At 38.6% G+C, this 12,079-nt stretch overlaps 1 protein-coding gene across 4 annotated transcripts in view; it reads left to right on the top strand.

Annotated features, from left to right (window-relative positions):
• The first annotated feature begins 837 nt into the window (after positions 1-837).
• The window catches only part of nme9 (NME/NM23 family member 9), a 25,435-nt gene continuing 14,193 nt past the window's right edge, over positions 838-12,079 (top strand). For all 4 annotated transcript variants that reach the window (XM_052142066.1, XM_052142065.1, XM_052142064.1 and 1 more), the window contains exons 1-9: positions 838-977; positions 1,075-1,132; positions 2,363-2,466; positions 2,541-2,612; positions 5,659-5,775; positions 7,333-7,402; positions 7,675-7,757; positions 7,860-7,952; positions 8,164-8,318. In XM_052142066.1, coding sequence (XP_051998026.1) covers positions 945-977; positions 1,075-1,132; positions 2,363-2,466; positions 2,541-2,612; positions 5,659-5,775; positions 7,333-7,402; positions 7,675-7,757; positions 7,860-7,952; positions 8,164-8,318 — 785 coding nt within the window. In that variant the 5' untranslated portion in view covers positions 838-944. The remainder of the gene's footprint in view (positions 978-1,074; positions 1,133-2,362; positions 2,467-2,540; positions 2,613-5,658; positions 5,776-7,332; positions 7,403-7,674; positions 7,758-7,859; positions 7,953-8,163; positions 8,319-12,079) is intronic.

Below are 12,079 nucleotides of genomic sequence, written 5' to 3'. Positions count from 1 at the left end.
TCTGGACTGTACAATGCATATAGCTGTTATTCTTACAGTAAATAAAGCTTTTTAATTTGCTGACAAAGGGATCACAAAATGTGTTAACACAAAACACAGCACAAGGTTTAAAGTAAAGGACAGTAGAATTGTAGTGCAACGAGGAGAGAAGAGAGACAGAACTGTAGATGTGTTATTCTTCTGTCTGAGCACTAATGATTCTCAGATATAAATGAACAAATTAATCTCTTTGTTTTTAAGTGCTTTACTGTCCAAGGCCTACAGTACAGCAAGTTTAATTCATGCGGTCCACTTGTGTGCCAAGACTGAGATCTGCTGTTTTCTTTGGCTGTGCTTCACATCAGTGGACTTATGTGAGGAATGTCCAGCTATCCCAGACTGCTCCAGTCCCATAGAGAGAGAGAGAGAGAGAGAGAGAGAGAGAGAGAGAGAGAGAGAGAGAGAGAGAGAGAGAGAGAGAGAGAGAGAGAGAGAGAGAGAGAGACTAGAGGGGATATGTCAAAGTACCACGGTATTACCACAGTCATTTTTTTGTGAGTGACACCCAGATACTAGGCTATTATATGTACTGGTATGTTCATGTATTATTTTCACGAATAAAAAAATCCCCACATAGCCAACATGCCACTGATTCTTCAGAGAAGGGACAAAACATATCCTAAGTAAGTTACTATTTCACTAGTTACAGAATAATACATGCATAAACCATAACACGTGCAAAATAAGCCTGCGATACATACTCAATCCAGCAGGTGTCATCAGTTAAACAGTAAACACGGTTGCTAAGCAATGAGGACGCCAAACAGTCCGTGCTGCGCATGCGCTGATACATGTATCTAGCAGAAAGTGGACACAAAAATAACACGATCACGTCTTTAACATAATTTGGAATTACTTGTTGTACTGCCTTTCATTTACTGTTTTATTTTTAATAAGGCATTTTCATGGCGGGTAAAAAGAAGGAAAACACTTTACAGGTTTGTAGTTTATCAGCAGAAAATCTAAAAAAGGGGGAAATGGGTGTCTGATTTTGTCTCGATAACAAAATACATGAAAACTCTGTTTTATATTTAGGTGAATATAACTAATGATGAACAATGGAACGATGTTCTGGCAATGAAAGGGTTAACAGGTGAATCTATCTATCTATCTATCTATCTATCTATCTATCTATCTATCTATCTATCTATCTATCTATCTATCTATCTATCTATATGTCTGTCTGTCTATCTGTCTGTCTGTCCATCCTTTGTTCTATCTATCTATCTATCTATCTATCTATCTATCTATCTATCTATCTATCTATCTATCTATCTATCTATCTATCTATCTATCTATCTATCTGTCTGTCTGTCTGTCTGTCTGTCTGTCTGTCCATCCGTTGTTCTATCTATCTATCTGTCTGTCTGTCTGTCCATCCGTTGTTCTATCTATCTATCTATCTATCTATCTATCTATCTATCTATCTATCTATCTATCTGTCTGTCTGTCTGTCTGTCTGTCTGTCTGTCTGTCTGTCTTGTCTGTCTGTCTATCTATCTGTCTGTCTGTCTGTCCATCCTTTGTTCTATCTATCTGTCTGTCTGTCTGTCTGTCTGTCCATCCGTTGTTCTATCTATCTATCTGTCTGTCTGTCTGTCCATCCGTTGTTCTATCTATCTATCTATCTATCTGTCTGTCTGTCTGTCTGTCTGTCTGACTGATCTCTATCTATCTATCTGTCTATCTATCTGTCTGTCTCTATCTATCTGTCTGTCTGTCTGTCTGTCTGTCTGTCTCTATCTATCTGTCTGTCTGTCTGTCTGTCTCTATCTATCTGTCTGTCTGTCTGTCTGTCTGTCTGTCTGTCTGTCTGTCTATCTGTCTGTCTGTCTGTCTGTCTGTCTTGCCTGTCGGTCAGTCAGTCTCTCTGATCATTCTGAAATTAAAAATAGTTTAAAATGAAGATAAATATGAATGTGACTGTGATTAACTATAGGAGTGATTTCTCTGTTTGGACATCCGAATCTCAACATCAGTTCCCCTGTACAGCAATGAGATTAAACAGAGTAAATTAAGGCTTTTTTCAATCTGTGCTCAGACTCACTTGTGCCTACGTATATTTGTTTCTCCAAAGGATTATCAGGAGAACATCTGAGACAAAGTCGACTAAATAAAACCGAACATTTCCACTTAGAAATTTCTGAACATACTAAACTACAGGATAACTCCATTATACATAGCCATGACCTCTTTCTTAAGGGCTGGTCCGTGTCTACATCCTAATCTGTCTGGTTAATCTGACTTTTTATTTGTCAAGCAAACAGACTGTCAGACATCTTTAAATGCAGTGTGTAGTACTTGTTTATTTCCTGTCTGTCAGTGGTGGACGTGTACCAGCAGTGGTGTGGGCCGTGTCGTGCTGTCATGAGTCTCTTTAGAAAAATGAAGAATGAACTGGGAGACGACCTGCTGCATTTTGCCACAGTAAGATAAGTCACTCCAGAGATGAGATAGCACACAAACAATCATTTCAAATGTCAACATTATCATTCCTGCAGGCAGAGGCGGATAGCATTGAAGCTCTGGAGAAGTACAGAGGGAAGTGTGAGCCCACCTTCCTGTTTTATGCGGTACGTCCACATGAGAGGAAAATATTATGTTCGGATGATTCCAAGCAAATACTTGATCCAATAAATAGATCATAAATAAATAGCAATCCAGTTCAGAAAACCCTCTATGATTTTGTAGTGAAGTAAATATATCATCATCACAATTATTTGTTTGACAATTAATCACAAAGCCCTAAAACAGACAATTAATCGGCATAATCGGAAGTTTATTGGTTGACAATTAACCGCGAAAGCCACAAAACCGGCAACCAATCGGCATAATCCAATTAATCGGGAAAGCCCTAAAACAGGCAATTAATTGACATAATTGCAACTATTTGTTTGACAATTAATCGGGAAAGCCATAAAACAGGCAATTAATCAGCATAATCGCAAGTTATTTGGTTGACAATTAACCGCGAAAGCTGCAAAACCGGCAACCAATCGGCATAATCCAAATCATTTGGCCGACAAGTAATCGCAAAAGGCCTAAAACAGACAATTAAGCTTCATAATCGCAATAATTTGTTTAAAAGCCCTAAAAAAAGACAATTAATCGTCATAATCAAAATTATTTGTTTGACAATTAATCGGGAAAGCCATAAAACAGACAATTAATCAAAATAATCGCAAGTTTTTTGTTTGACAATTAAGCGTGAAAGCCGTAAAACCGATAATTAACCTTCATAAGCGCAATCATTTGGATGACAACTAATTGCGAAAGCCCTAAAACAGACAATGAAGCATCATAATCACAATTATTTGTTTGACAGCTAATCGGGAAAGCCCCAAAACAGACAATGAAGCATCATAATTGCAATTATTTGTCTGACAATTAACCGCGAAAGCCATAAAACGGACAATTAATCGACATAACCGCAATTATTTGGCTGACAATGAATCGGGAAAGCCATAAAACAGACAATTAATCGACGTAATTGCAACTATTTGTTTGACAATTAACCGCAAAAGCCCCTCAAAAAAGACAATCAAGCAACATAATCGCAATTATTTGTCTGACAATGAATCGGGAAAGCCATAAAACGGACAATTAATCGACATAACCGCAATTATTTGGCTGACAATGAATCGGGAAAGCCATAAAACGGACAATTAATCGGCATAATCGCAATTATTTGTCTGACAATTAACCGCGAAAGCCCCAAAACAGACAATGAAGCATCATAATTGCAATTATTTGTCTGACAATTAACCGCGAAAGCCCCAAAACAGACAATGAAGCATCATAATTGCAATTATTTGTCTGACAATTAACCAAAGCCATAAAGCGGACAATTATCGACATAACGCAATTATTTGGCTGACAATGAATCGGAAAGCCATAAACGGACAATATGGCATAATCGCAATTATTTGTCTGACAATTAACCGAAAGCCCCAAAACAGACAATGAAGCATCATAATTGCAATTATTTGTCTGACAATTAACCGAAGCCCCAAAACAGACAATGAAGCATCATAATTGCAATTATTTGTCTGACAATTAACCGCGAAAGCCCCAAAACAGACAATGAAGCATCATAATTGCAATTATTTGTCTGACAATTAACCGCGAAAGCCCCAAAACAGACAATGAAGCATCATAATTGCAATTATTTGTCTGACAATTAACCGCGAAAGCCATAAAACGGACAATTAATCGACATAACCGCAATTATTTGGCTGACAATGAATCGGGAAAGCCATAAAACGGACAATTAATCGGCATAATCGCAATTATTTGTCTGACAATTAACCGCGAAAGCCCCAAAACAGACAATGAAGCATCATAATTGCAATTATTTGTCTGACAATTAACCGCGAAAGCCCCAAAACAGACAATGAAGCATCATAATTGCAATTATTTGTCTGACAATTAACCGCGAAAGCCATAAAACGGACAATTAATCGACATAACCGCAATTATTTGGCTGACAATGAATCGGGAAAGCCATAAAACGGACAATTAATCGGCATAATCGCAATTATTTGTCTGACAATTAACCGCGAAAGCCCCAAAACAGACAATGAAGCATCATAATTGCAAGTATTTGTTTGACAATGAATCGAGAAAATTCATAAAACAGACAATTAATCGACGTAATTGCAACTATTTGTTTGACAATTAACCGCAAAAGCCCCTCAAAAAAGACAATCAAGCAACATAATCACAATTATTTGGTTGACAATTAACCGCGAAAGCCCCCAAAAAGACAATTAACCGTCATAATTGCAATTATTTGTTTGACATTTAATCGCATAATTTCATTATCTTGACAGCCATAGGTCCCAGTCATATATCACCCAAAACCATAAAAAATGTAATCTCATTCTCATTACTGTAATTCAGTATATAGAATATATAAGTAGAATTACAATATTGAGAATGGGATAAGTGTCAGTAAATCTCATTACAGGAATGAGTAAAGAGTTAAAATATATATATTTTTTTATATGTTATGGCAGTATTTTGTTTACTGCCTTTAATTTATGCCAATGTAAAGGAGATTAAGGGAAAGGAGGAGGTGAGAACCGGCTTGTCAATATAAATAATAGTTTTAATGATAAACTTAAACAAAAGACTCAAACACACAACATGACGGACATGCTGCCATAAACAATCTCTCTCTCAGTCGCACCACCGTCCGCAGTCGGCCTTTATCCCTCACGGAGGCTTAATTAGCCTGATAAGGGACCGGTGTGTATAATCACGACCCCGCCCTCCGCCCAGTCACAGCCGATATACAAAACTTTGTATTACAGTTATTTACAGTTTTTTGGTTTATGCAATACAGTAAACAATTACTGCATTCCAGTAATTAGACTCTAATGAGAATAACCAATGAAATTAATGGGATTTGCCCAAAAAACTGAAAAATAAAATGTCCGGATGCATTACAATAAGAAAAAACAATCTTAAATGGGCTTTTCTTTCTTGTTTTATTCTTTTGATTTTGCTGTAAAATGTTGCATTTAGTGAGATTCATCCAAATAGTTTGTTCAATGTGTTTGCTGTAGAAGAGACTGAAGCCAGTGCTGTCGCCCTGCTGGGGTGTTTGTGTTGTAGGGTGGGGAACTGGTGGGCGTTCTGCGGGGGCCAAATGCCCCTCTACTGCAGAAGACCATACAAGAGGAGCTGAAAAAAGAGACAAACGTTCTAGAACACGGCACAGGACGCAAAGTGGTGAGTTACTTGCATATCTGCCCTCATTACTGTGGGCATCACACTCCTGGATACATGTTGAAAAGATCCAGTAACAGGTCTAATAAACTGTAACGAAGACATGTATTATGCTGAATCAAACATTTAGGGGTGTTTCTTCAACTTTGGTACTTTTAGCATTCTGGACTAGAAAGTAACATTTTGATAAACGTTTTTGACATTCACTATTATTTAATATGTCTACTAACAATGTCCAACAGTGTGTGTACATGCATCACAAGAGTTTTATATCATTTTATTCTGAAAGTCAGAAAATTCCCAGCACATCTTAAAGTCTGGAAACGACAGAGCTGGAAATGATGCTGATGGAAATTACATTTTTAATGTTTTTATTTAAATTTTTTTATAAAATAGCACACTCCTTTATCTTGCTAAAGCTATTATAAGTATTTTACCTATAATAAATCCATCCATCCATCCATCCATCATCAACCGCTTATCCGAAGTCGGGTCGCGGGGGCAGCTGCTCCAGCAGGGGGCCCCAAACTTCCCTATCCCGAGCCACATTAACCAGCTCTGACTGGGGGACCCCGAGGCGTTTCCAGGCCAGTGTGGAGATGTGATCTCTCCACCTAATCCTGGGTCGTCCCCATTGCTGCCTCCCAGCTGGACGTGCCTGAAACACCTCCCTAGGGAGGCGGCCAGGGGGCATCCTTACCAGATGCCCAAACCACCTCAACTGGCTCCTTTCGACGCAAAGGAGCAGCGGCTCTACTCCGAGCTCCTCACGGATGACTGAGCTCCTCACCCTATCTCTAAGGGAGAAGCCCGCCACCCTTCTGAGGAAGCCCATTTCGGCCGCTTGTACTCGTGACCTAGTTCTTTCGGTCATGACCCAGCCTTCATGACCATAGGTGAGGGTAGGAATGAAAATTGACCGGTAGATCGAGAGCTTTGCCTTCCGGCTCAGCTCTATTTTCGTGACAACGGTACGATAGAGCGAGTGCAATACCACCCCTGCTGCCCGATTCTCCGGCCAACCTCCCGCTCCATTGTCCCCTCACTCGTGAACAAGACCCCGAGGTACTTGAACTCCTTCACTTGGGGCAATACCTCCTTCCCTACCTGGAGTACGCACTCCATCGTTTTCCTGCTGAGAACCATGGCCTCAGATTTATATTTTTCCATTTAGGAATAATTTGGTAAATTACAGCTTGATTGGAAATTATGCCCAATAAAAATATTGTGCTCACACTTACTAAAATGTGAAAAAAACTTTAGTAGGGACAAAATTTTTGGGTTTGGTGGAAATGATGCAGAACAGACGTAATTTAAAAAAAAAATGGATAGAAATAATTTTCACATAATAAATGTTGAAATGGTTTGTTTATTCCACTCTTGTATATGTTATCAGTTTTAAACATTAAATAATTCTACAATAATTCTACAAAAAAATGAACCCCTGAGACATGAAAGTGCACAAAGCCGAAGAAACATCCATGCATGCATATTATAAACAGAAACTACACCATTAAATAATGAACAAATTAAGATCTGATGTTTGATGTGACGTCTCAGGTGAAAGATGAAGGTTTAATTGAGGAAGAGGAGGTGAACGATGATCACCAACATGATGAAGATGTGATGGGTATGTCAGAAATGAACTTATTTTAATACTGGTTTATACAACTGATGCATTTCAAATAGAATTATTCAAATGGAGAATTCATTTTAATGAACTGATTTAATTGAAGTGTTTGACATAAAAGGAGGAGGTTTTTATCTGGTTAGAAAAAGGTAAAATATCAACTCCAGTGGGCAAATATTGCCCTATAATACCAAAGTAAATTTCTGAATCACACTTTTAGTTTGTACCCGTTTGCTGCATTTACCCACACTGCTTTTCTTTATGTGTTCTAGTGCCCGCTCATAAGTCTTACACTGTGGCACTAATAAAGCCTGATGTTGTTGCTCACGGCAAAGCAAATGAGATTATTATGAAGGTAAGAGCTCTGTTTAACAAGCACAGGTTTGATGTTGATAATGGATCATATTCACATGATGCAGATGAAGTCGTTTGGTTTAGTCTTGCGATTTGTTTCCAGATTCAGGACGCAGGGTTTGTGATTTTGGCTCATGAGGAGAGAACTTTAACTGAAGCAGAAGTTCAAGACTTCTATCAGCACAAAGCCACAGAGGTAAATGAAGAAACATCATTCAGTTCCTTTGAAATATAAAATATCTAGTATCGTTTGTTCCTTCTAATGTGTGCTGGTCCGCTGTTTATATATAGAGCGTGTGCGTGTTTTTATCATTTTGCTGATTGTGTGTTATTACGCAATGGCCGGTTTGTTATGTAACACTTGTGTGTGTGTGTGTGTGTGTCTGTGTGTGTGTGTGTTCTCCAAGCCATACTTTCAGGAGCTCATTCAGTTTATGTCGAGCGGTCCGTCCCACGTTCTGGTCATTTCTAAGACGGAGGAATGTGATGACGTCATCCCGGCCTGGCGGGAATTTATCGGTCCACCGGACATCGAAGAAGCAAAGATGAAACAGCCGGAGAGGTACTGCATTCTGAGGAACACGAATGTACAGAGTTTGTACAAAGATCATACATGTACAGGAACCCCCCCAAAAAAGTATTTAGACACTTAAAGGGATAGTTCACCCAAAAATGATTTTAGTTCACCCTGTGCTGTTCTAACACTATATGACTTTCTGTCTTGTTCTGAACATAAAGGGAGAAACTGTGAATAAATGTTGTGCTCAGTGATGTCATACAATGGCAGTTTATGGTGACCACCTCTTCAAGTTTCAAAAGAACACAAAAGTATCATTCAGAAGTCTAATTAATTATTCATGGGACTCATTAATGTTATGAAAGTATACGATAAGGGCACACATCACCCTCGTGACATTGGGGCGTTCAAGCAAAAACTAAGTTCTTTATATAAAAACAGGTCCTCCACAGCGACGAGGACAACAGAACACAACTGCACACAAAACAGAGAACAGAACTTACTAAACATGTCTGAAGAGTTTGTAGTCGAAGAATTGATGCATTTCTATGCCCAGCCTTATTTTTATTGAAAGTTTTTGGACCAGTGCCAGTTCACCGCGGACAGGGTTTCCTGTGCAATGCTCAAAATAGAAAACAAGCGATCGTTAGAATGGACCGTCGCTCGTCACTGATGGTTTGGACAAAAACTTTGGAGAAAATATACCTATTATCATGTGTCGTTTGCGTCAGGTTAGGACACGGTGTGACTGTGGCTTCCTGTAGCCTCCGCTGTGTTTCTGTTTGATTTCCGAGTACTCCATTACAAAAATAAGGGTGGGCATAGAAATGCATCAATTCTTAAGTTCTGTAAGTTATGTTCTCTGTTTTGTGTTTTGTTGTCGCCATCTCAGTGGAAGACCTGTTTCTATACACATGAACGCCACAACTGTTGCTCTCGTGTCCCATCATGAACACACACAGGAGATCAACGATCAAAGAACATTTACACTAAATATCACATTATATTTCAGTTTGTTTCTCACCATCCCTTATCGTATACTTTCATAACAATCATGAGTCTCACGAATAATTAATTAGACTTCTGAATGATACTTTTGTGTCCCTTTGAAGCTTGAAGAGGTGTCACCATAAACTGCCATTGTATGACATCACTGAGCACAACATTTATTCACAGTTTCTCCCTTTGTGTTCAGAAACAGAAAGAAAGTCATATAGTGTTACAACAACACAGGGTGAGTAAACAATGACTGAATCGTCATTTTTGGGTGAACTATCCCTTTAAGCATTAATGCATGAACTCCACCTGTATTTACTCTGATAGGACATCTGTGTGAACTTGAGGGGATCTGATTTATACATCCACTAAAAATCAACATAACACTTGCTTAGAGGTCATTGCAAAAATGGATCAGAAAAGTAAAGTTTGTTTTGAGAAAAGCTTAAGGAGCTTTTGTTTGCAGATGCCACTTGCTTTGATATTTTGTTATCTTTTGCCGTGACATTCAGACATATTTAAGTGTACCGGAAGTGTTCAAATGAAAATTAATTGTCAACTTTAAAGGACTTAAAGCAGGAAATTTTGAAATCTGATTTAAAATAAAAACTATGGTAACACTTTATAATCAGGTATCATAGTTAACAACATTAGTTAACATGAACTAACATGAACTAACAATTAACCATTGCATTAACAAAGATTAATAAATTATTTAAAAAAATATATTGATAGAAAGATTCATTGAACTGAGCTCATGGTGGGAGCACTCGTTGTGGAAAACAAAAAAATATATAATAATTACATTAATGAATAACCACTTGCTTAATCTGAACAATCTGGACAGTACAATACATATAGCTGAAAACTCAATTAGTAAAATACACTGAGCAAATGTGTTTCACTCAGAGGTCAAACTGCAGTGAGCACTGACACAGAAATATAATAATCAGGAGTGTCTTTTTGTCACGTTTTTCCTTATTACTTCCTGAAACATTCATATAACATAGACAATGACATCCCGTAACTTACAGCAGAAGATCCCGAATAGCCCAAACACGACAAAATATGATGATCATGAATTAGTGTACATGGAAATATGATGCACAAAAGGGCACTGTTTATGTATGTGTGTGTGTATGTGCATGTGTGTGTATGTGTGTGTGAGTATGCATGAGTGTTTGAGTGTGTGTTTAAACACACATCAACATATGCTCATCTAAATGATTGTGATGCTCCTGAACACTTCATATTTCTGTATTTTGTTGTCTAGTCCATTCATTTACAATGGGCGGTCATGACCGGGAACACAACAAGTGTAACAAAGTGAAATAAAACCATAAAAATATTTTAAAGAAAGTTATCCCATTTTTTTGGGAGGGTTTTCAGATACCATATATGAACAATGACAAGGGATATATATATATATATATACACTCACCTAAAGGATTATTAGGAACACCATACTAATACTGTGTTTGACCCCCTTTCGCCTTCAGAACTGCCTTAATTCTACGTGGCATTGATTCAACAAGGTGCTGAAAGCATTCTTTAGAAATGTTGGCCCATATTGATAGGATAGCATCTTGCAGTTGATGGAGATTTGTGGGATGCACATCCAGGACACGAAGCTCCCGTTCCACCACATCCCAAAGATGCTCTATTGGGTTGAGATCTGGTGACTGTGGGGGCCATTTTAGTACAGTGAACTCATTGTCATGTTCAAGAAACCAATTTGAAATGATTCGAGCTTTGTGACATGGTGCATTATCCTGCTGGAAGTAGCCATCAGAGGATGGGTACATGGTGGCCATAAAGGGATGGACATGGTCAGAAACAATGCTCAGGTAGGCTGTGGCATTTAAACGATGCCCAATTGGCACTAAGGGGCCTAAAGTGTGCCAAGAAAACATCCCCCACACCATTACACCACCACCACCAGCCTGCACAGTGGTAACAAGGCATGATGGATCCATGTTCTCATTCTGTTTACGCCAAATTCTGACTCGACCATCTGAATGTCTCAACAGAAATCGAGACTCATCAGACCAGGCAACATTTTTCCAGTCTTCAACTGTCCAATTTTGGTGAGCTCTTGCAAATTGTAGCCTCTTTTTCCTATTTGTAGTGGAGATGAGTGGTACCCGGTGGGGTCTTCTGCTGTTGTAGCCCATCCGCCTCAAGGTTGTGCGTGTTGTGGCTTCACAAATGCTTTGCTGCATACCTCGGTTGTAACGAGTGGTTATTTCAGGCAAAGTTGCTCTTCTATCAGCTTGAATCAGTCGGCCCATTCTCCTCTGACCTCTAGCATCAACAAGGCATTTTCAGCCCACAGGACTGCCGCATACTGGATGTTTTTCCCTTTTCACACCATTCTTTGTAAACCCTAGAAATGGTTGTGCGTGAAAATCCCAGTAACTGAGCAGATTGTGAAATACTCAGACCGGCCCGTCTGGCACCAACAACCATGCCACGCTCAAAATTGCTTAAATCACCTTTCTTTCCCATTCTGACATTCAGTTTGGAGTTCAGGAGATTGTCTTGACCAGGACCACACCCCTAAATGCATTGAAGCAACTGCCATGTGATTGGTTGATTAGATAATTGCATTAATGAGAAATTGAACAGGTGTTCCTAATAATCCTTTAGGTGAGTGTATATAAAAGTATGAATCAAAATGACCAGAACACAACGTATGGGTTAAAGGAATATTCCTTTATGTATTATAAATTACAATTGTAATTGTATGACAAATTGCTTGTTTTTCATCCGTAAGTTGTTTTGGATAAAAGTGTTTCTAACTGACTACA

Source organism: Xyrauchen texanus, chromosome 14, assembly GCF_025860055.1.
Source record: "Xyrauchen texanus isolate HMW12.3.18 chromosome 14, RBS_HiC_50CHRs, whole genome shotgun sequence".
Taxonomy (NCBI): Eukaryota; Metazoa; Chordata; class Actinopteri; order Cypriniformes; family Catostomidae; genus Xyrauchen; species Xyrauchen texanus.
Note: the sequence above shows the minus strand (reverse complement) of the source record. Positions and strands in the feature narration are given on the sequence as shown.